The 24,813-nt window shown below is 38.7% G+C and overlaps 2 protein-coding genes across 3 annotated transcripts in view; one reads left to right on the plus strand and one right to left on the minus strand.

Moving 5' to 3' along the window:
* The window catches only part of LOC117372110 (cocaine esterase-like), a 50,439-nt gene that overhangs the window by 21,881 nt on the left and 3,745 nt on the right, over nucleotides 1–24,813 (minus strand). Inside the window, exons 11-13 of one of the 2 annotated variants that reach the window (XM_055222331.1) lie at nucleotides 22,933–23,082; nucleotides 22,763–22,835; nucleotides 21,501–22,433 (exon numbers count right to left, since the gene is read on the minus strand). The exons of the other annotated variant lie outside the window; for it this stretch is intronic. Of the exons in view, the coding sequence (XP_055078306.1) occupies nucleotides 22,253–22,433; nucleotides 22,763–22,835; nucleotides 22,933–23,082 (404 nt within the window). The 3' untranslated portion in view covers nucleotides 21,501–22,252. Of the gene's footprint in view, nucleotides 1–21,500; nucleotides 22,434–22,762; nucleotides 22,836–22,932; nucleotides 23,083–24,813 lie in introns of those variants that run through there. 2 annotated transcript variants of the gene reach the window in all.
* Nucleotides 5,122–16,278, plus strand: LOC129456300 (cocaine esterase-like). The gene is made up of 13 exons (XM_055222333.1): nucleotides 5,122–5,226; nucleotides 11,456–11,648; nucleotides 11,731–11,869; nucleotides 11,939–12,072; nucleotides 12,199–12,352; nucleotides 12,426–12,530; nucleotides 13,070–13,168; nucleotides 13,240–13,383; nucleotides 13,451–13,531; nucleotides 13,612–13,756; nucleotides 14,890–15,039; nucleotides 15,134–15,206; nucleotides 16,002–16,278. The coding sequence occupies exons 1-13, from the start codon at nucleotides 5,145–5,147 to the stop codon at nucleotides 16,180–16,182; spliced, it is 1,680 nt and encodes a 559-aa protein (XP_055078308.1). The 5' UTR covers nucleotides 5,122–5,144; the 3' UTR covers nucleotides 16,183–16,278.

The following is a 24,813-nucleotide window of genomic DNA, read 5'->3' on the forward strand; positions in this document are numbered from 1 at the left end:
AGCGTCTTCTTTGTCAGTTTATATAAACAAAAGTGTAACAAATGTTTTTTTTCACAATACAGTGAGGCAAATAAGTATTTGAACATCATGTGATTTTGCAAGTTTTCCCGCTTAGAAACTGAAATTTTCTTAAGTGTATGTCCACTGTGAGAGACATAATCTAAAACAAAAATCTTGAAATGACGTATGATTTTTAAAATAATTTATTTGTATGTTACTGTATTTGAACATCTGTCTATCAGCTAGAATTCTGACCCTCAAAGACCTGTTAGTCCACCTTTAAAAAGTCCACCTCCACTCCACTTATTCTCCTAAATTAGAAGCACCTGTTTGAGGCCGTTAAACAGGGGCTGCATAAAGACACCTGTCCACCCCAAACAATCAGTAAGACTCCAAGTACTAACATGGCCAAGACCAAAGAACTGTCAAAATGCACAAGAGACAAAATTGTAGACCTCCACAAGGCTGGAAAGGGCTACGGGGCAATTGCCAAGCAGCTTGGTGAAAGAAGATTTACTGTTGTAGCAATTATTAGAAAATGGAAGAAGCTAAACATGACTGTCAATGTCCCTCAGACTGGGGCCCCTGCAAGATCTCACCTCGTGGGGTCTCAATGATCCTAAGAAAGGTGAGGAATCAATCCAGAACTACACGGGAGGAGCTGGTCAATGACCTGAAAAGAGCTGGGACCACTGTTTCCAATGTTACTGTTAGTAATACACTAAGACGTCATGGTTTAAAATCATACATGGCACGGAAGGTTCCCCTGATTAAACCAGCACATGTCCAGGCCCGTCTTAAGTTTGGCAATGACCATTTGGATGATCTAGAGGAGTCATGGGAGAAAGTCATGTGGTCAGACCAAAAAGTTCTATTTTGGTCTTAATTCAACTCGCCGTGTTTGAAGGAAGAATGATGAGTACCATCCAAAGAACACCATCCCTACTGTGAATGGAGGTGGAAACATCAAACTAATAATAAGGTTCAACATTTGTGGAGCAGAAGTTTAACCTCCTGAGACCCGAGCTCTTGCAGGACTTTATTTGCAAAAACTGTTAAGTGCTTGAACGCATACATTTTGTGTAAAAACAAAATGAGAAACAATTGTGTGTAAAAAAATATAATAAAAACAAATACAAAATAAAATAAATAAGTAAATAAAATTTAAAAGAAATTAAAATATAATAAAAAATGAAATAAAAAATTATAAAAACAAATACAAATAAAAAAAATAAAAATAAAAAAATATTTTAAATAAATAAATAAATAAAATACAAATAAATCAAAATAAATAAATATTCTAAACTTTTAGAAATATTCAAAATTGAACATGTTCTTCTAAAAATTTGCACTGTGGCCTAAACAACCCAAAATGTGTTGTCCACAGATGAGGACGCCAGGTCTCAGGAGGTTATACATTTATTTAAAAATAGTAAGTCTCTCATACAGTTATATAGTGTTAGATACAGTTATATGGAGTAGAGTGTATATATAATATATATATATATTTATATAGTTATACAGGCCAGCGCACGCCTCACCCGTGCACACAGATGAGATGCTAATGTGTGCACATCTTATATGTTTACCTACAATAATGCAAACTGCAGAATAAAACAACACCTTTCAAAGGACAGACAAATGAAGTATGTGTGTTTATGTGTTTGTATATGTGTGTTTATGTGTGTGTATGTGTGTGTATGTATGTGTGTGGGTCAATGTGTAATTCAGTGTGGTCTCGGAAACTTGTATCAGGGAAGAAAAAGAACTGTTGGATGGTTTAGATGGATCAAATGTGTGCCCAGAATAGGTACAACAAAAGAGGTGGTGGTGTTGCATTGTTTGTAAGGTCTGATTTAAAATGTGAGGTTCTCACTAACATGACATTTTCTGTTGATAATTTGATGGAATGTTTATCTGTTGAAATTCAGAGCAATAGATCCAAAAAAAATGTCAGTTAGTTGTGTTTATCGATCCCCTGGTTCTTGTATAGATGAGTTTTGTAAGAGAATATCACAGATATATGAGAGCTGTAATGAAAAGCTTACTTTTGTTTGTGGAGATTTCAACATTGATTTGTTAAAATCTAATGAGCATATCAAAACAACTGAATTTGTCTATACTATGTACAGTTTAGGTTTCTATCCACTAATATTAAGACCTACTCAAATAACTAAAGATAGTGCTTCACTGATCGATAATATCTATATAAACAAATTCAATGTGAAAACAAAAGGTGGACTGTTAGTAACTGATATTACTGATCATCTGCCTGTGGTTACGGTTTTGGATACTGAAGGATGTAAACGTCATTGCTCATAATATTAAAGATTAGACTAAAAGGAGGTTTAGGACTTTCATGCAACACTGCACAAACACACTCCATTCTTGCTCTATCGCATAGAAAAGAACGTACTGTGACAATAGATAGATTGTGTAGCATGTCCTCCCAGATCAAGCTGTTACAGATAACGCTGCGCCAGTGGGGCGCCTGGAGGGTAGAGGAGTGCCAGAAGGAAGAAGAAGATGTCCACGCCCGGCTACTGAATATTCATGATTTATGTTTAAATGTGGCGTTCAGGGTCAGACACTCAGATCAAAACGGGACCGCCCCTGAGATCTCTGTGCACGTACTAGGGACAGCATCACGCCTGACTTGTATTAGATTGGATGTATAGGGAATAATAAAACTCGAGTGATTCTGCTGTCTGGTCTCCAGTGATTCTTCTGATCGGATAAAACAAACATGCTTACAATACCAATAATGAGTTACATTTAAAAATGGAAGAAAATAAGTTTAAATCAGTTAGAGTAAAATTACCGGAAGCTATGGAAGCAGAATTATTAAATTATAACTGGCAAAATATTTATGTTGATGATGTTAATGAATCATACAATACATTTTTGGAAATATTTACCAGAATTTATGATCATTATATTCCTTTGAAAAAATGCAAACAGAAACAAAAACAGAGGTTGTTACCCTGGATGACAAGGAGTTTGGAAAAGTCATGTAAAAAGAAGAACAAGCTATATATGGATTTCATTAAGTGTCCAACCAAGGAAAAAGAGGAACACTTTTTAACTATTAAAACTATTGCATCATGTGATTTCTGATTTACCGCGAGAGCCTGAAACACCACGAGAACTCCAGACCGGCTCAGACAGCTGTGCAGAGTATAATATAGAGCAGAGGTGGGCAAACTAAGGCCCGCGGGCCAGATCCGGCCCGTTGCCCCTTTTAATCCGGCCCGCCAGGGCACTTCAGCTGGTCTCATGTCCCTTCTCACAAGACCCAGAAATAGTGCCACAGGAGTTGCAGTTGGAACTGATTGATCTCCAGTGTGGCATGACATTAAAGGACAAGTTTAACTCCCTGAAACTGGATGAGTTTTATGCTTCATTAAGTGCAGTCAAATTTCCAAACATCCAGAAGATGGCAAAGAGGATGCTGGTGTTGTTTGGCTCTACATATGTGTGTGAACAGACTTTTAGTGTGATGAACACAAACAAAACACTCCACAGATCCCGGATGAGTGAACACCTCAGATCTGTTCTGAGAATTGCCACAACAGGATTACCACCAGATTTTGATGCACTGGCTAAAATGGGTGATCAACAACACTGTTCTCATTAAAAAGTATCTTAATACTTTATTGCTTTTTTCTGTTTATGTTCGATATGTACTGTTAACAAATGCAGTTTTTTATATCATCGTATATTGTGCTGACCTGGCCCGTCTGTCATATTTTAAAAGTCAATGTGGCCCCTGAGCCAAAAGGTTTGCCCACCCCCTGATATAGAGGAATAATACATTTAGTAATACATTTTCTAATATTTGCAGGAGTTACAGGTACATGGACAATTTACAAATCCAGCAGGGACATGGGTGTGAGTTGTAGAAACCTCTGTGTCATAACGGGTGAGTGTAGCGGACCAAAGGATGCAGACTCTGGGAATATTTACATGATTTATTGTTGAAATGGGACCAGTACAAACAGAGGGTGATCCGGAGGTGAGCAGGTGAGCAGGAACACAGGTACACACGAACACAGGACACGAAGGGACCACAGGACGACAGGCAGACCAGACGGGCATAAGGCAGAGCGGGCAGGACCAGGAGACATCCAGGGCCGGAGCACGACAGGAACAAGTGAGGACGACACAGGCAGGATGAGGACAAACAGACGATCTCACACTGAGTGTCTTCCCCCATCTCCTCTTATCCATGGCAGGTGTGGTGATTAGCCAGATGGGGAGCAGGTGCGCGCGGGAGGAGCCGAGAGCTCCGCCCAGCTCCAGGTACAGGCAGGTGAGGGAGGGGGAAGAGCACACAGGGAGGAAAACCAGGAGCGGACAGTGCGGATCATGACACTCTGACAAATGAAGTTCTGAAGTTCTTCCTTCCATTTCACCCAATGAGGGAGTAACTCCTCATAAATGTTATACCTCCTCGACACAAGTCTCTTCTTGTAGAATGGATTTGTCCTTAAGAAAAAGAGGTGCTACCAATCCAAAAGCGTCATACAGAAATGACAGAGGACAAAACCTCTCTCCCTGGAGTAGACTGACTCTTAAGATTAATGCCAAAGGTAAACTCATCCACACTCCACTGAACTCCAAGTGCAACACGAGTGCCACGTTTTCAAAGTTCTTTACATTTAGTGCTTGAACGTGAGTTAAATCAAATTAAACCTTACTCTATTCTTATCCTTTATTACTGCTCGTGGTGAACAGAGGGAGCCATTTATGTAGTTATTTTCACAACCACCAGATAGAGCTATTTTATATGAATGGTCTTTGGGTAAAAGCTGACATTGCCAGATAGAGGCTTTTATTTAATTTGATTTAATGTCAGTGGTACCTTCAATCATTGTGAATACTTTGTAATCATATTGTGAGTGATTTGTACATTTATTCATTATTGTTTATATTTTTCTTGTGGTTTCAGAACCACATACATTCACACTTGGGCAGCCTGTACAGTTCTTAAACATTCTACAATCAAGTGAAGCATCACATCCCACAGAAGGTGGGAGGGGTTCAGCTCGACTGACCCTCCCACCTCCTCTGTCCAGCTGTAAAATACGGGGCACTTTAAAAGAAAACAAGGTTATCCTGGTTCACACGCTCACAGTGGCACTATGAAGCTCCACACGTACTTCATAGTAACTTTAATTTTGGGGTTGTTTTTACGTGCTCAAGGTGACAGTGCAGATCAGCATGGTGAGTAGATTCAGCTGTTTTCTCGTAGCATCTTAGAATGTTGGATATGATTTTTTTCTTTCATTTGTTTGCACTGTACTGGTGTCCACAAAGTCTCTACAATTTTAAAATTTAATTCCAAAAGGCAATTCATATAATATATTGTGTATCATGGTTTATTGAGACAAAATTAGATACACAGACTCAATGAAACTACAGATCAAAGTATGGAAGAGATCCACTATCACGTCTGTCAATTTGTGCATGAGGAAATGTACATGAGGAAATGTACACACGTGGACAAAAATGGTTGGTACTTTTCGGTTAATGAAAGAAAAACTTATAATGGTCACAGAAATAAGTTGAATCTGACAAAAGTAATAATAAATACAAATTTACTACTACTTCCTGCTTCTGAAGAGTGCAGACGCAAACCTTGCTTGCTCCTGCTGCTTCCTTCCTTACTTTGCTTTTTAATCATTCTACCTCTTCCATTGCTGGGAGATTTGTTTAGTTATGATTTTCTCTTAAGTAAACCAAGACTTTTAAACCATTTTTACATTTTTTTTACAAAATTTTTGACGAGCCAGCAACATGTCCAGGGGAAGAAACAAAAGTAATTCTTTCTGTGAACGCTGTCAATGCTATCAACAACAAATTAATGAGCTACAAGCACGGATATTTGTTTTAGAATCTGAAAAAGGACTTCACTGAATGCTTCCTGTGACTTCCAGTGGTAAGCAGCCCACAGTTACTTTTATTAGTCCCACAGTGGGGAAATTCCAGAAACTAAACTGAAATTCATTTGGTCTGATCGTCGAGACAGTGTTAGAAAACCTTTCATCGAAACCCGTTTGTTCCCTTTTGGTTACTAATCGTATTAAGACGTGTTAATAATGTAAGCGAAGAGAAATGCAATCAGACCATAGAGTTGGCTTTCAGATCCCTCTCCTTTGACATGTATCACACCTTGTATTGTTTTGACTCCACATGGTACAGTCTGAGGTGATCAAGCTCATGAAGCCTCCAGGAGCTCGTCTGGCCACACCTCAGTGAGAGTGTCACATCCTTGCTTTGAAATGTATGTTCTCTGGTCATCTCAAACTATATAACCCTGGTGATTTCCATGATTCGGGGTCCTGACATAAGGGGGAGATGCTGTCGGACCTGTTTCTTGCAACAAATAAACTCTTGTCTATGCTTCAACATTCATCAGAGCCTGCAAAAGGAGTCTTATTTCCACAACAGGTGTCTTTTCCAAAACTTTGTAAAGACAAGAATTTCAAGCAAACGTGACAAGTGATAAGAGGCAATGCTAATATAGTAACATCACCCAAAATACAACTTACAGATTTTTACCACTGTCGCAGACTGATGTTGATGTTAATATACAAACAGAAAATGGAATTTTGTCGCAAAACAAGAGCAATGATGTTGGCAAAAGAGCAGCGGCAGACAGGCGGTCTGAGCCAAACGTCAAGGTCAGAGATACGCTGCTGCTAGGAGACGGTCCTATCAGAGATGTGACTCACAGAGGAATCCAAACTTGCCCGTACCCCAGTCACACTGTCTCTGAGATTACAAAACTCCTCCCAAAAGTTCTGTCAACATACCAAGGAGCTAAACAGCTGATTGTGCACGTGGGTACAGTTGACACCGGAATGAATCAGACTGAAATCTTGAAAAAGGATTTCATTGAATTATTTGAGGAGCTTGGTAAAGTGGAGGTTAAGACTTTCATCAGTGGACCTCTTCCTAGTATAGACAGAAGGAAGATGAAGAAATTTACCCGGCTGCTTCAGCTGAACACATGGCTGTTCAACACATGTGCGGTCAGAGGACTGCACTACATTGAGAACTTTGATCTATTCTGGAAACGAGAGGATCTCTGTTCAAGGGAAATGGCCCGCACCTGAGCAGAGGTGGAGTGACAGTGTTGATGGATAACCCCACAGACCAGCCCTGGGTCTCCTTTGCTACATCTACTCCCTCTAGGGACTCCTCACTCTCTTTTTCCTCCCCCGCCTTCACCCATGGCCCTTCCCGACCATCCAGTCCTACTGAAACTAATCTGAAACTTGTTGTGCTCAATGTCAGATCTTTATGTAACAAGTCTTTTTGAATTAATGATTTTATTTCTTCTTTTAGTTTGTTTTTAACTGAAACGTGGCTCAACAAAAACACAGGTAATGCAATTTTAGCGGAATCAATTCCACCCAGCGTCAAATTTGAATCTGAAACATGACTAAACAAAAAGGGTGGAGGTCTGTGTGCATTTTTTGTTTCCTTTAAAATGGAGCCAAAACAATCCCCCTCCAGACTCTACTTAGTCATATACAAACCTCCCCAGCACTTTCTGACTTTTATTGATGATTTTACTGAGATGTTTTCAGTCGTATGCACAGACTTTGATGGTTTAGTCATTACAGGTGATTTTAATGTACATGTGGATAATGTGTTTGACAGAAACACTAGAGAACTCAGTTCTGTCCTTGAAACCTTTGGTCTGACTCAGCACATCAGCGAGTCCACCCACAACAGAGGACACACTCTGGACCTGCTCATTACAGAAGGACTAAATACTTCAAATGTCAGTGTGGTGGATGTTGCTCTGTCTGATCATTTCTGTGTCATGGGAATGATACACTTTGAAAATGCCTTATGTTCTAATATTGATGATTTGTTGAACTCTAACTGTGAGTGTTTTGAATGTTCTGGACACCATTGCCCCGATGAAGGTTAAAATGGTTAAAGATAAGCAGAAATGGTCAACACGCTGAATACCAACCTCTACGCGTCTGTAGGGTGAATTTTTTACTAGACGTTATTTTCGTCTCCTCTCCGTATGTCGTCCAACGTCTTCTACCTTCAGAATGACAGAATTGAACCAATGAGGTGAGCCTTCAATCCCAGCCAGCGCGCTCATAACAGCAGCTAGATACCAGAGTGGAGGTCACACCAGGACACAGCAAGTAGTGGCGAGGTTTTCAGTTTAAAGTATTCAGTACTAGTGTTTCTGTATTTTAATTTAGTTTCCCCTTTTTCCCTCTCTTTTTTCTCTTTTTTTCCGTCTTTTTTTTCCCCCTAAGCGAGGCAGCCCCCTTGAAACAAGACAACTCACCACAACTTTTAGTAGATCAGGTTTGAGGCCTTAGCGCCGGCGTTTTCCAGCGAGAGCAATGCAGCCCTCTCACTCAAAGGCAGAGATGAGGCAGGAAGGGGGGACAGCCGCTGGATCACTGTCGCAGAAAAAGAACCTGCCGACAACGCCTGAAGGAACAATGACTCGGTCAGGGCACAGAAAAGGGAGTGCTGGAGGGCCGAGCGGGAATGGCACAAGTCAAAGCTCCAGGTTCATTCTGAGATTTACAGAGAAAAGATGCACATGTACAACCACAGTTTATGTAGAACAAGGCAATGGTATTTTTCTGGCATTATTGGAAGTTGCAGTAACAACTCTCGTATCCTGTTTGCAACAATAAATAGATTAACAAACCCCCCAGCTCCACTGCTGTTAGAACTACTTTCCACATCTAAGTGCAATGAGTTTGCCTTGTTCTTTAATGACAAGGTTCAGGGCATTAAAAATGCCATAAATTCCACAACGCAAATAACACCCCAGCAGCCACCTAGACACTTAGAGCTGACTCACTTTGCACCTGTAACGGACAAAACTGTCCAAGAGATCGTCTCCAGTCTGACTTCATCTACACGCTGCCTCGAAATTAACAACTCCTTTGATGTCTTCCAATCAGGGGTAACAATGGACTCAGACTTGAACTTTAACAGCCACATCAAATCAATAACATCTGCAGCTTTTTACCACCTAAAAACATTGCAAAAATCAAAGGTAAACTGTCAAAGCCAGACTTAGAGAGACTTATCAAAGCATTTGTCTCCAGTAGGTTAGACGACTGTAACGTCCTGCTCACTGGCCTCTCCAAACGAGCCTTAAGACAGAACAGGACATCCAGAACACTGCTGCTCTGGTCCTGACTAGAACCAGGAAGTACTTCACACATAAGTCCTGTGCTCAGGTCTCTGCACTGGCTTCCTGTAGCTCAAAGAATAGACTTTAAAGCAGCTCTGCTTGTGTATAAGTCTCTCCATGGCCTAGGTCCAAAATACATCTCCGACATGTTAGAGCCATATGAACCATCTCACACTCTGAGGACTTCAGGGACCGGCCTCCTGCTGGTCCCAGAGTCAGGACTAAACATGGAGCGTTTCAGTTTTCAGTTGTCTTCCTGAAGATGTGTGACAGGCCTCTACTTTGACAATGTTTAAATCCAGGCTCAAAACTGTTCTGTTCAGCTGTGCATACGACTGAAAGGTTTTTATTCTGCACTCTTCTCTTTTAATGTTAATTTTATGATGATTATTTGTGATTAATTATGTTTTGATTTGTGTGATTTTAATGTCTTTCTTATTCTGTAAAGCACTATACAAATAAACTTGCCTTGCCTACAAATTCTATGAAATGTAACCAAAGTCAGACATTGCTTCAACTTTCAAAAAAATAAACTCATGAAACAGGCCTGGACAAAAATAATGGTACCCCTAGAAAAGACTGAAAATAATGTGACCAAAGGGACATGTTAATCCAAAGAGTGGCCACTAATTAGCATCACAGGTGTTTACAATCTTGTAATCCATCAGTGGGCCTATACACAGGGCTACAGGTCGTCACTGTGCTGTTTGTGACATGGTGTGTACCACACTCAACATGGACCAGAGGAACCAAAGGAAAGAGTTGTCTCAGAAGATTAAAAAGAAAATTATAGACAAGCATGTTAAAGGTAAAGGCTAGAAGACCATCTCCAAGCAGCTGGATGTTCCTGTGACTACAGTTGAACATATTATTCAGAAATTTAAGGTCCATGGGACAGTAGCCAACCTCCCTGGATGTGGCCACAGGAGGAAAATTTGACAAATCAAAGAGACAAATAATATAAATGGTAAAAAAAAAAAAGAGCCCAGAAAAATTCTAAAGAGATTAAAGGTGAACTTCAAGCTCAAGGAACATCAGTGTCAGATTGCACCATCTGTCATTGTGTGAGTCGACTTAATGGGAGACGACCAAGGAGGACACCACTGATGAAAACAAATAATAAAAAAGCCAGATTGGAATTTGCCAAACTACATGTTGTCAAGCCACAAAGCTTCTGGGAGAATGTCCTATGGACAGATGAGACAAAATGGCACATCAGCTCTATGTTCACAGACGGAAAAATGAAGCACATCAAGAAAAGAACACTGTCCCTACTGTGACACATGGAGGAGGCTCTGTTATGTTCTGGGGCTGCTTTGCTGCATCTGGCACAGGGCGTCTTAAATCTGTGCAAGGTACAATGAAATCTCAAGACTATCAAGGGATTCTAGGGAGAAATGTGCTGCCAGTGTCAGAAAGCTTGGTCTCAGTCACAGGTCATGAGTCTTACAACAGGACAATGACCCAAAACACACAGCTAAAAACACTCAAGAATGGCTAAGAGGAAAATGTTGGAGCATCTTTGGAAGGAGCTGAAACATGGCGTCTGGAAAAGGCACACTTCAAACCTGAGACAACTGGAGCAGTTTGCTCATGAGGAGTGGGACAAAATACCTGCTGAGAGGTGCAGAAGTCTCATTGACAGTGACAGGAATCGTGCAACAAAACCTTAAGTTAAGGCTACCATCATTTTTGTCCAGACCTGGTTCATGAGTTTATTTTTTTTATATAATTCTGTTGAGGCATGGTTGAAATCAATGTCTGGCTTTGTTGGCTTTGGTTGTTTAAATTTCATAGAATTTGTATTTATTATTACTTTTGTAAGATTCAAGTTATTTCTGTGACCATTGTGAGTTTTTCTTTCATTAACTGATGAGTACCAACAATTTTGTCCACATATGTACAGAGATAGGGACAACATCTGTAGAAAGAGAAGTGGACAACCAAGAACATCGATTGTGTAAGAGAAAACTTTTTTCGTTCTCCCACAAAATCCATCCATACGACTGTCAGACATTTAGAGCTACCAAGCTCAACAGTGCACAAAATGTAGGACATACAACTGCAAGAACTTAAGATTGTATGTTTACAAAGTGCAACTCCTACAGGCAATCAAGTCAAATGATAAAGGTGAATTAAACAAGGTAAAAACAACTTTGGAAACCACTGAATACAATAGTACAAGCCTGATTAAGATATCTTATGAACTGTCTTTGTAATATCCTTCATGGACACTCTGTTCCTGTTGTGCCTTTACAGCTCCTGTTGTTCAAACTTCTCTGGGCATCTTGAAAGGTGGTTATGTGACAGTGAAAGGCAAAGAGACTGGAGCACATGCCTTTTTAGGAGTCCCGTTTGCTAAGCCGCCTGTGGGCCCAGCTCTTAGACTTGCTCCACCTCAGCCTGTAGAAAAATGGAGTGGAGTGAAAGATGCAACTGAACAACCTCCCATGTAAGACACCTGTTATGAGCAAGTAGTGTGTAAGCTCCAGTAGCCCAATTCACACACACAAAAATCATTTTCTCTTTTTTAGGTGTGTTCAGAATAAAGCAGTGTTGGGAAACCTTGCCTCCAAACTAGGCATTAAAGTAGAAACTCCAGACATTTCAGAGGACTGCCTTTACCTCAACATTTACACTCCTGCAAACAGAGATTCTGACGCCAAGCTCCCTGTAAGAGTCAGCAGCTTAGATCAGTCAGGTTTATAACTATGAACTGAATAATGGTGTAGTCTTTCACAGGTTATGGTTTGGATTCATGGAGGAAGATTTACTTCAGGTGCAGCTTCTGCATATGATGGTTCTGCGTTGGCTGCGTATGAAGATGTGGTGGTCGTGTTGATACAGTATCGCTTAGGACTTCTGGGATTTCTCAGGTAAAACATCAGGGACTTTTGTTTTTGTTTCCCTTTTGGAATAAACTGATGATCCACGCTAATGAGAATGACATATCAGACCCTTACAATCTCAACTTTTATGATGAACCCTCTTATTAATTTCAGCACTGGAGAGAAAGACATGGCTGGAAACTTTGGTCTTTTGGATCAGGTGGAGGCTCTGAAGTGGGTGCAGCAGCACATCCACAATTTTGGTGGGAACCCAGATCAAGTCACTATATTTGGGGAGTCTGCTGGAGGAATTAGTGTATCTTATTTGGTAGGATCTTCACATCAGCTGTTATTTTGAATTATGTCTTTGTTTGTCTTATGGTCTATGTTTAATTGAACAGTTCCTTTCACCTTTGTCAAATGGACTGTTCCATGGTGGAATTGCAGGGAGTGGCACAGCTGTAATCTTTGATATTTTGCAAAAAGATCCTCTTATCACTGCAACGGTTGGTATAGTCTTTAATTAAAGGTTCTATATTACTCAGAACTGGCTTTTGTGAGCTGTACGCCTTGTTATAATGCCATCACCTCCTCAAAAACAGACCTGGAGTTGTGTTTTGTTTCATTCACACATGTTTGAGTAACACTTTATTATTAGCCGGTCTACATTTCCAAAGGTCAGTTTTTGTTTGTTTGTGGTAAAAAATGGAAGGAATGGTAGTTTAATCTAACAGCGACCTTTTACCTTTAGTTAAGTAGAGGTAGGTAATTCCAGGGCTGAAATGATCCAAATTCTAATGAAGTTGTACAGAGTTTAGAAAACACGCTGCAGGACTTCCAGTATTACAACATGACATCACAAGAGAACTCAGTCTAAACATGCAGGGTTTGGGCGTTTAACTTGTGTGAATAAAACTAAAACAAAACTCCAGGAGTGTTTGCGATGAGGAAACAAACCTTCCATATTACGATACTTTTTGATCTATTTTACAATGTTAATGTCAGTGTCCTGTAACACAAAAACATACTTTTGAACTTTTTCTAGTTGGCAGCAAACATGTCTGGCTGCAGCCTTGAAAGTCCTGAAATTATTGGTAACTGCATGAAAAACGTTGATCTACAAAAACTAGTGCCACTCACAGAGGTATGTTGTTTTTATCTGTCACTTTTTTGGCCCGTGTCACATGTTTTGTTTTTTTTTACCCTCTGATGTAGGTACCAGACCTGGCACCTACAACAACAGTTGATGGACTTTTCTTGACAAAATCTTTACATGAACTGTTCCATAATCATGAACAACTAAATATTCCTTTTATGACTGGTATAACAAGCAACGAAGGTGGCTGGCTTTTCTCCAATGTAAGTTCAAATATTTGATTTTAAGGACGTACCATACAGCTGTATGAATTCTCTATTATTCTCACAGTTTTTGGCGCCTAAGAACTGGAGAGAGGGAATGACTCGGGATGAAATTAAAGGCGTACTGTCCATCTTCTACCCCTATGAAGTGAGATTACATCTTGGGAACAATATTTGGCATGATTTCCAATTTGGCATTGCTCTAACTGTACATGTTTTTGTTTAAAGCCCAAAGATGTAGCTCTGAACTTGATCATAGATGAATACACAGGGAAAAGCGAGGATCCCAAAATACTCCGGACGGCCTTCACTGATATTTTTGCAGATTTAATTTTCACCATTCCTGCGCTGATAACTGCAAACGCTCATACAGGTTTGATATTTGCATGTGTTGATTCTATGTGTTACTAGCAAACAAAATAAAAACTGTGCAAATAGCATCAGCGCCACAACTTCTGTAGACAGACAAAAGGAGGTGGACAGGGAGTTACAGCAGATTTATACAGAGAGAAAGTAACAACAGGAACAGATACCACATCCAGATCAAATGTAGAAATCTGTATTTTTTGGAAGAATTTGGGAATATGTTGTTGTAAGAAAATGTAGACATTAAGACAGTATTCGACAAAAGAAATTCTTGATAGACTAAAGACATGTCCTACTGATTAGTCGACTAAAAAGGGACATGACAAAAGCTCTGAAAACTATTACATATCTCCATCAGTTGTGGAAGAAGTACTCAATTTTGTTACTAAGTAAAACTACAGATACTTTTTCCCTTTGTATCACATGAAAAAAATCAATTTAAGCATTAAAATACCCATTTAAAAATGTACTTAGAGCAATTTTGCGCAGATTTTGAGGTTTACTGATTCTGATCTTTAATGATTTTGATAAAGATTTATGAAAAAATTTACTTGATAGAAGCAATTGAGTTGATTGTTCTCAGCTGTTCTTATTTGTATATTTATTTTTCTTTGCTCAAACTATGAATGTAAAATAGTCTTTTTAGCAGATCTACTACTTTTACTTTTCAGTCCAGTCCAAAAATGTCGTCAAGTAGAAAGTACAGAGACCTTCTCTCAAATGTAGTGAAGTCAAAGTAAAAAGTATCCACTTTAAATTTACTTAAGTAGAAATTTGAGGTATTTGTACTTAAGTACAGTACTCTACTACTTTTACTTTGGGTCAGATACAAAGGGATTAGCGGTGAAACGTAACAAACTGCAACTGCACAGGAGTTCATGCAAAAACAACAATTTGCAGAAAAGTACTAACAAACAATATATTTATATGAAAACAGATTCTATTTATAAACCATGAGTTAATCTGACTTTTTACATGTAAATACCAGCTAACCCACTCACTCAACAACATTAATCAACTTACCATTCTGTTTAGATTAATACAAATTTTAGTCAACTAAGAAGCCATTGACTGAATAATATGAAACAACTAAAGGTCTACTGTAGGTATGTTGCTTTTTAATTCTTCTTTTATATCTAGAGGCTGGAGCTCCTGTGTATGTTTATGAATACAACTTTGTCCCTCCAAGACTGAAGAAAACGAGGCCAGAGTTTGTCGGAGCAGACCACGCAGACGATCTCTTTACTGTGTGTGGATTCTGCTTTACAACTACTCATGTCAAACTAATGGGTCAGGGCTGATTTGATTTCATCTTTTGGGCTGGTTGATTTTTCAATCCTTGGTACTATATTTGTGACTAAAACAATTCCCTTCCTTACTATAGAAGAATGCTCAAAAGAGGAGGAAAACGTCACCCGAACTGTCATGAAATACTGGGCAAACTTTGCTCGCACTGGGTGAGTATCGTCACCAAAACTTACCATTATTATTATGATGATTATTATCTTATATCTATGAATGCAAGTTCTGTGTTGTACAGGCTACACCTATTAGCATACTGACTAGCACTACTGTTTCCCTTGTTTTGACTTCAGTCTGAGGATGGAGTTATACATAGGGGATAAATTATGTCTAAGGCCCCCATTCCTGTTCAAAGGATTATCTTTCCTAACAAAAACTGCCTCTGTATCTCTGTCAAGAAAACTCTCTTCTCGACGCGCTGTTTTACCAATAAAGACTCAAAACAGGTTTAGACTTATTTACTCTGATCAGAGAGGATCAGAGGGAAGGAGCACAGAAGAAACTGCAAGGACTCGCTTTCATGAAGTCTGCTCTGTCTTCTCCATCGTTCCTTCTCAGACCAGCCTTTTTATTAACAGTTTGACATTCCAACAATTTCCTTGTCTGTCAGTAGAACAACATCCCAGACCCCTCCCCACATTCACGCAGCCTTTCTGTTAGCTTAGGTTACTCATCTGTTGACCTTTCTCAACTACTCACTCAGTTCAATCACTTTATGACTTGAATACTTTACAACTTCTTTAAACAGACTTTCCTCAGACAGACAGTTTCTCAATCACACCTGGTTAGTCTGTAACACAATATAAACGCACAATTCATTAATGATAAAAATAAAAGCATCATTTCATTCACAATCTCCCCTCTCAATTCTATGGATTTTATGGATCACATCTGGACGACTGAGGGATTCCACAGAGATCTTATACAGACATGCTCACTTTGTTTTGTAGATCTCCAAACGGGGATGGCCTGGTGCACTGGCCACAGTTTGGACAAGAGGAGAACTACCTGTTTATTGACGCGGAGCAGGTGGTCCGTCAGCAGCTGAGGAAGGAGAGATTTGTGTTCTTGACTCAGACTCTTCCAAAGATATTGGAGGAGTTCAAGAAGGACGACCATATGGAGTTCTAAAGCAACTGGACACACGCAGAAAAAATCATTTTAAATAACTAAATAAAGACCAAACTAACCTTTCTGTGCAATCAAACACTAAATACCATGACTTAGATATAAATAAGATTATAAAGTTAATATTTGTGTTAATCTTGTATGTGCTGTTGTTTGTTACTGTTATTCTAACGTTTGTGTGAAGGTTTGGAATATTAGTTTCTTAACAGGGGTCACCAGCCTTTTTTAACCTAAGAGCTACTTCATGAGCCCTGAGTCATACGAAGGGCGACCAGTTTGAGACGCTCTTCTGAAATAACAAGTTTGCTCAGTTTGCCTTTAGTTGTACATTATTAATAATGATAAATGATAATCATCTATGTGAACACACTGATCACGTTAATGATTTCTCACAATAATTATCAACAACGAGCAAGGAGGGAAACAGATATCAATATGCAGCACTTTAACTTTACTAATCTTAGTAATTGTTCAATTTCCAGATGACACTTACATCACTACGTCTCATAGGAAAAGTGTCCCATTTTCACGATCCATTGACAAACCTTTTTAACAAAGCAGCATTTTTATTTTTTAAGTTAAATATCTCGTGCACTCGTGAAAATATATGTATAGAAATTATTATTACATATTTTTGACAAGCAGGTACAGCAGGCGACCTCTTGGTGTCGCACATGTGCTAGAAATACAGGTAGAAAAGGAAGCATGGTAAAAAGAAGGGGAGAGAGGCTTGTGTACAATCGGGACAGTCGGGACCTCAAAATCAAACGTTATTTTATACTGGGGATGAGCTACAATGACATATTAGCAACGCTGCTTTGGGCGGTTCTATTTTAAGCAAAAGACATTTGATGAGGATATCTGCGCATGTCTTAACTCGTTCCCTCGTGATAATATCGTGTGGGAACGTGATATTATCTCGTGGCCATACGTTAATATTATATTTCGCAAATGTCCTATGCGGGGCTCCGTACTAGACAACAAGAAGACATTATTATCATTAGAAATTATTATTGCAATAAGAATAATGTAAGAATGTTTGTTTCTATTGTGTCAAAGACCAAGAGACTGAAACATAAAGTCAGAAGGTTTAATGAGTTCTACACAGGTAATGTGAACAATGAAGCAACGGACTCTCCAGAAAGGACAGAACAGAGTCCTGAGACGTGCACAAAATCTTCATGAGTTCCGGTACATTCCATAGGTCTGCGCCCCCTGGTGGCACGTGTCATTTACCCTCGTGTTAATAAATCAAGACACTAGTTTGATGTAGCCCTGCTGATAGAAAATACCTTACATAATAAGATGAAAAGAAATGGCACAGCGCAGAAGGGAAACAGCGCCCTCTACTGTTATTAAAGTGGTGTAGCCACTGGCCAAAATACCGAACCATTAAACTGCAATATCCCACTATATGTACAACTAATCAGTGTTCTCTGGTTTATAGACTATGAATGTAAAAATTATACTGTTATCTCTGTCTCTGTTATTACGTTTTCACAAGGTTTATTTTGTTTAAGTTATGAAGTAGCTACAATTGAGTAAAAAAATCACCTTGAACGTTATATTTGCCTATTGATATTCAACAGAAAGAAACAGAAAGAAACAGAAAGAAACGGCTGTGACGACGACATCTTGACTTTTCTTCTATTAAATAATAAATCATTAAAAATAACGTACGTAATGTGCGTATCGTACGCTCAAAGACAGCGGTGGGAGTGCGGTCCGTGGTGTGGGCCTGTCCCACTTCAGCAAGAGGAGGGCAGATTCTCGACCGGAACCTTCAAACTACACTTTGAAGAGTACTTCGAAGGGACCCTTCAAAAGGTGCATTTGGCGAATTGGGACACGGCCATTGACATGGGACAGCCCTTGTCGCGCCGAAAATTACGTAACTGCCATTTGAACGAAGATATGCTTAAAAATAAAATACTTAGAGGTAGAAAATGTATACAACAGCAGCTTCAGAACAACAGTGCAAACATGGCTTATTAAAGTGACCGGTGTTATAAAAGTGTCCAGTTTTGTGCAGATATTATAAAGTGTTCATGAGACAGAGGGGAGAGGGTAAAGTGGGTAAAGCGGGTAAAGCTAACCCAAACCAGTCTAAGATGCAAGGAACCACTTGAGTGATAATATTTATGGACATGTTAAGCAAAGAGAGACCAGCGCCATCTCATGGAGACTTGCTGAATTGTCTTTGGTTGAACTTAGTGATTTCATTTACCTAATATATCATGGGTTTATTGTAAAAAAAATATAAATATTGGTACAGGTTCAAATAAGTTTAAGATAAAAGGCATATATATATATATATATATATATATATATATATATATATATATATATATATATATATATATATATATATATATATATATATATATATATATATATATATATATATATATATTCTTGTGAAGTAAAGCAGCTCAACACTATTCTTCTATTAACAGGCTTACTTCACCAAAACATATGTCCTCTGAACGACTTGTCAGGGGATCAACATATGTATACTCTTCTGTTTGTTCCAATTGTGGCAACATCTTGGTATTTTGGGCGCCATGTCGCCCTCAAGGACCACATGAGTCGCCCACAGACCGGTTCTAAAAATCGCACAACTCACTAAAGAGCTGCATCTAAAATTTAATTTTATTCTGTTGCTATTTTTTTAATCACCCTTGCATTTATATAGATTTAAAAATGACAATATCTTAATAATAATAATAATAATACATAATTTTGGAATGGCATAAGTTTGTTTGTAAATAGAAAGCTTGATACAAACCTACAACTTAGTGCAAAACATATTCTTTTGGGTGTTTTTGAGAAAGATATTGCGGCAAAAAAGAAAAGTCTTAGTCTAGTCCTGTCAAAGTCTCATGTCCACTGCTGTTAATTTTTACACCAAAAACTCACATTTGTTGGATTTCAGTCACTTTTATCATCTTTTATACATTCTCTAAACTATTGTACAAATCCAAAAGCCTTGAAAACAAAAGCTCCATGTACAGAATTTGAAATATAACATGTACTATTGTATTTATTTATTTTTCTACATTTGTGAAATACATAATGAACATGTCTCTTGCAATGTTCTTCTTGTTTATATCACTGTATATCTGAAAAAAAAGTCTAAATTGTGTGTAGATAAAATGAGCTAAGGTGCAACATTTGCTGGACTAAGTTTTTGAAGAAACTGTACTTTTCAGAGTACTTGAGTAACATATTGTACAATGTAAAAGTAGTGCTATAGAGTAAAAGTTGACGTTCCTCTTCTACAAAGCTTTAGGTTGACAAAATGAAATGAGTTTGACATTTGTTTTTTCTTGCAGCTCTTTCAGACATGATTTAGTTTATTTTTATGTGTCTATCTTCTGAAAATAGCTCATTTTATTCCTTATTTAATGTTTTGTCCTTCAAATTACACTAAAGTCAAATTATAAATCAGATGTTATGTCCCCTGTTACTCTTACTCGAATAGTACTTTTCTCAAATACTTTTTACTCCTCCTTGAGTATTTTTTAGACCACTACTTTGTACTTCTACTTGAGTAATGTTATTTTTACTTGAGTACAATTTTTGTTTACTCTATCACCTCTAAAGTGACAGTTTAGTGGATAATACATGGTGTTTGTCTCCCTCTTGTGGCTGAAAATAGTCATTGCAACATCTTACCGTTAAAACAATTGGCCTTTTTAAACCTAGATTGTGCAGAAAAAAAAGGTTATGGTTATGGATCTATGTTATAATATTTCCTTTAATATTACTTTATAATAATTCCTTTTACTTAACACTCACAACAGTCAATTTTGCGTACTATAATATAATATGCGTTAGTTTGATATTGTCACTCAGCAGTTTTTTCCCAGTTCTATTTAAATCAATTCCATCGCGGGCAAAGAGATTATTTCTCTTCCAAAATCCACAAAAATTATCCACAAAAAGAATTCCAAGAGCACTGCAATAGCCCTTCAGCCAGACGTGAAGTTGGCGGATCCGACTAAACTTCATGTCACTGAAACTAGGAGATGGAATTGGACCTGATATTACGCATTGTTTTCCCGACTTCAGCACCGTGTCTATAAGCGATTTGAAATCATTTTCCAACACCTCAGACTGTTGTAATTTAATGTCATTGGAGCCAATGTGCACTATCACTGTGGATGTGTCCGCACGACTGGACAGTGTGTCTGTGAGTTTGGTGTTTATATGTGATACCTGAGCTCCAGGGTGGCACTCGGTTTCAGCTCGTGGGATGGCAACATCACGTACCATAGACGAACCGATGAGGAGCCGTGGGCAGGTCTTATCCCGTGAAGGACGCCGCTCCCTGACCAACCGAGCCCGAGCTGATGGATGATTTTGTCTTAATGCTGTGGGAGCCGCTGTGACGTCCCGCGAGGATCGAGTAGCTGGAAACTCATCCAGGTCAAGAATATTAAATCTGTTTGATAGCTCCAAAGGCTGCTTCTGGTTTGTATTTGCATACAGAAGTGAGCACTTTTGTTTACTATTCTTAAAGTGTCTTTAAAATCAAGATAATAAACTTTGTCGGGAGCTCGATCTCCCTGGCAGCAAAAGACGCCAACGCAAGATGTAGAGATGTACACAGACACAACTCCAGGTGTGTTTCTGATGAGGCAGCAGCATTATAACATGACTTAAATCTCACAAGAGTCAACTTTGTGTAATATAGGACCATTAAAGCACACTTTAGCATCCCTATGGGGAAATTAGTTGTCCCCTGTAACAGTTAAAAATGCACTTATTAGTATTTTCTCTTTGTGTATTATGTTTCTTTTGATTTTATATGTCAATATTATCATTTCGATGTTTTATTTTGAAAAATAAAAAACCCGGAAGTGCTTATTGCTCACTTGTATTTTATTTTGGTAACTTCCGCTCTCAGTCGCGTTGGAGACGGCAGCGGGTAAGTTCTGTTCTGTTGAATATATTAAATTCAAAATAATTTACCGTTACCAACAGTACAAGAACACACGTTAATTAGACAAAATTTTCACTTGTAATTAATGTATTTTGAAATGTTAATTCAAACTTTTGTAACTTTAATTCGGATTGTGCTTCAACTTTGGCTTTATTTGTTATTTTATTGTTGTAAAACTAAATTTGAACATTTAAACATATGTTCATTATACGTGAAGTTTAGATACGTTGAACTCTGACCTTCTCAGTTCAAAGGTCAGTATTGTGCGCGTGATTTTTCTTTTCTTCATTACATAATTGATAACTTTTTGAAACATGGTGCAATGTATATTATTTATGTGTGACCTGCTATGGAGCCACAAGACACCGCGGGAACTTTTGAATCGCCTTTAATCTGTTTCATAAAAAGTATAAAACTTTATCAACACGTGCCGCTACACATCGGCCCAGCCCACACTACACAACAAAAGACAATAGAGAATATCAACATCTTCCCGCACTTGCTCACATGAACAAACAAAAACAACGAAACAACACAGTAGATCAATATTACCTTAAATACAAATAAAATATAACCCCAGATGTAAACAAAAGACAAATAATAAAAGACAATTAAAAGAGGACACTTGGGATTACAATGAATGACTGACCTCTTCTCAATACCAGTTTGCAAAGGGAAGAGGCGGGAGTCAAACCCTGAATTTATACCAGGAGCAAAGGACACACGAAGAAGAAAGAAAAACAAAGAAGAAGCGGCTGGAGGACCAAGGCTGCACATAAAATCAAAACACCAGGTATGGACAAAACTGTGACAAACAAAAGCAGCATTTTGTGTAATTATACATTAATTATACATATATATGAACCGGTTACATATGTTTTGTTTAAAAGGTTTGTCAATGGATCGTGAAAATGGGACACTTTTCCTATGAGACGTAGTGATGTAAGTGTCATCTGGAAATTGAACAATTACTAAGATTAGTAAAGTTAAAGTGCTGCATATTGATATCTGTTTCCCTCCTTGCTCGTTGTTGATAATTATTGTGAGAAACCATTAACGTGATCAGTGTGTTCACACAGATGATTAGTTATTTTAAATGATTTTTTCTGTGCGTGTCCAGTTGCTTTATAACTCCATGTGGTCATTTATCTTGAGCTTCTCCAACATCTTTGGAAGAGTCTGAGTCAAGAACACAAATCTCTCCTTCCTCAGCTGCTGACGGACCACCTGCTCCGCATCAATAAACAGGTAGTTCTCCTTTTGTCCATACTGTGGCCAGTGCACCAGGCCATCCCCGTTTGGAGACCTACAAAACAAAGTGAGCATGTCTGTATAAGATCTCTGTGGAATCCCTCAGTCGTCCAGATGTGATCCATAGAATCCATAGAATTGAGAGGGGAGATACAGAGGCAGTTTTTGTTAGGAAAGATAATCCTTTGAACGGGAATGGGGGGCCTTAGACATAATTTATCCCCTATTTATAACTCTATCCTCAGACTGAAGTCAAAACAAGGGAAACAGTAGTGCTAGTCAGTATGCTAATAGGTGTAGCCTGTATAACACAGAACTTGCATTCATAGATATAAGATAATAATCATCATAATAATAATGGTCAATTTTGGTGACGATACTCACCCAGTGCGAGCAAAGTTTGCCCAGTATTTCATGACAGTTCGGGTGACGTTTTCCTCCTCTTTTGAGCATTCTTCTATAGTAAGGAAGGGAATTGTTTTAGTCACAAATATAGTACCAAGGATTGAAAAATCAACCAGTCCGAAAAAAGATGAAATCAAATCAGCCCTGACCCATTAGTTTGACATGAGTAGTTGTAAAGCAGAATCCACACACAGTAAAGAGATCGTCTGCGTGGTCTGCTCCGACAAACTCTGGCCTCGTTTTCTTGATCCTCCGAGGGACAAAGTTGTATTCATAAACATACACAGGAGCTCCAACCTCTAGATATAAAAGAAGAATTAAAAAGTAACATACCTACAGTAGACCTTTAGTTATTTAGTCTATTAATCAGTCAATGGCTTCTTAGTTGAAAATTGTATTAGTGTTAACAGAATAAGTTGAGTGAGTGGGTTAGCTGGTACTGCACATGTAAAAAGGCAGATGACCTCAATATATTTACACGAAGACAGATTAAATTTGTAAATCAGGTTTGCTATTACTTTTCTGCAAAATGTTTTTGCGTGAACTCTTGTGCAGTTGAAGTCTTGTCAGTGCAGTTTGGGTCAGATACAAAGGGATTAGTGGGGAAAAGTAACAAAGTAAAAGTAGTAGAGTACTGTACTTAAGTAGAAATTTTAGGTATCTGTACTTTTTATTTTTCAGGCACCTTTTTATTTCCCCCTGTTTTTCTCAATTTCCTAAATTTTCTCAGTTTCCATTTTTTCCCTGTGTATTTTTGTTAGTTCACGTTAGTAGTTGAGAATTTTTTCCTATTTTTGTAAGTGTTTTTCTTAATGTTTGGTCCTGGTCGTTTTGGTTTTGTGTGCCGGAGCCTTTAAATAGCGTGAGCCTGGCGTGCTCACTCTCTCTCTGCTCGCCGGCCTCCGCTCCCTTGTGCCAGAATACGAACGTTACTTACTTTTTCCTTTGTTACTTTGTTGTTGTTTTTTTGACACGAAGTTTGATGAGTTTTTTTTTTTCTTCTAACAACTTTTCAACTGAACAAGAACCAGAAGCTAAAAAATAATCAACAGCTTTGAACCCTTATCTCTGTTCTCGACCACATTTTTGGACTGGACTGAAAAGTGAAAGTATTTTTTATTGTTTGAGACCTGCTGAAAAGCCTGAGGGGTTTATTTTACATTCATAGTTTGAGCAAAGAAAAATATACAAAATAAATTAGCTACAGTCAACTCACTTGTTTCTGTTGAACAAAGTTTTCCACAAATCTTTATCAAAATCATTAAACCTCAAAATCTGAAAAATTGCGCTAATTATATACTATATATATATATATATATATATATATATATATATATATATATATATATATATATATATATACTATTTTAAAATTTTAATGTTTTTACTTAAACATCTATCCATCCATTCTCTTCCACTTATCCCAGCTGCTTCACACTCGGCTGCAAACCGCCCCAGTGCTGCAGGTCTTGGCTCGAAGAAACCATCAGGACAACAACATCCGCAAACAGCAGCGATGAGATTCTGTGTTTCCCAAACCAGACCCCCTCCAGCCCCTGACTGTGCATGGAAATTCTGTCCATAAATGCAATGAACAGAACCGGTGACAAAGGGCAGCCCTGAGTCCAACATGCACCGGGAACAGGTCTGACTTACTGCCGGCAATGCGAACACAGTTCCTGCTCCGGTCATACTGGGACCAGACAGCCCTTAGCCAAGGGCCCCGGACCCCATACTCTCGGAGCACCTCCCAATGGACACCACGAGCCACCTCCTGAAGCCGAGGTTCAACTATCAGATGGATTCTCTTCTCCCGTACTCTGGAATAGACACTTGAGGTACTCAGGACGTATCGTGTCCACCCCCAGGGCCTTGCCACCAAGGAGCTTGCCAACCACCTCAGTGACTTCAGCCAGGGTGATGGACGAGTCCACCTCTGGGTCCCCAGTTTCTGCTTCCTCCTCGGAAGTCCACCGTCCAACAACATCTCCAGTTGAAGTCAGCAGCTCTCCGCCCGCAGTGTAAACAGT

This window comes from Periophthalmus magnuspinnatus, chromosome 6 (genome assembly GCF_009829125.3).
Source record: "Periophthalmus magnuspinnatus isolate fPerMag1 chromosome 6, fPerMag1.2.pri, whole genome shotgun sequence".
Lineage (NCBI taxonomy): Eukaryota > Metazoa > Chordata > Actinopteri > Gobiiformes > Gobiidae > Periophthalmus > Periophthalmus magnuspinnatus.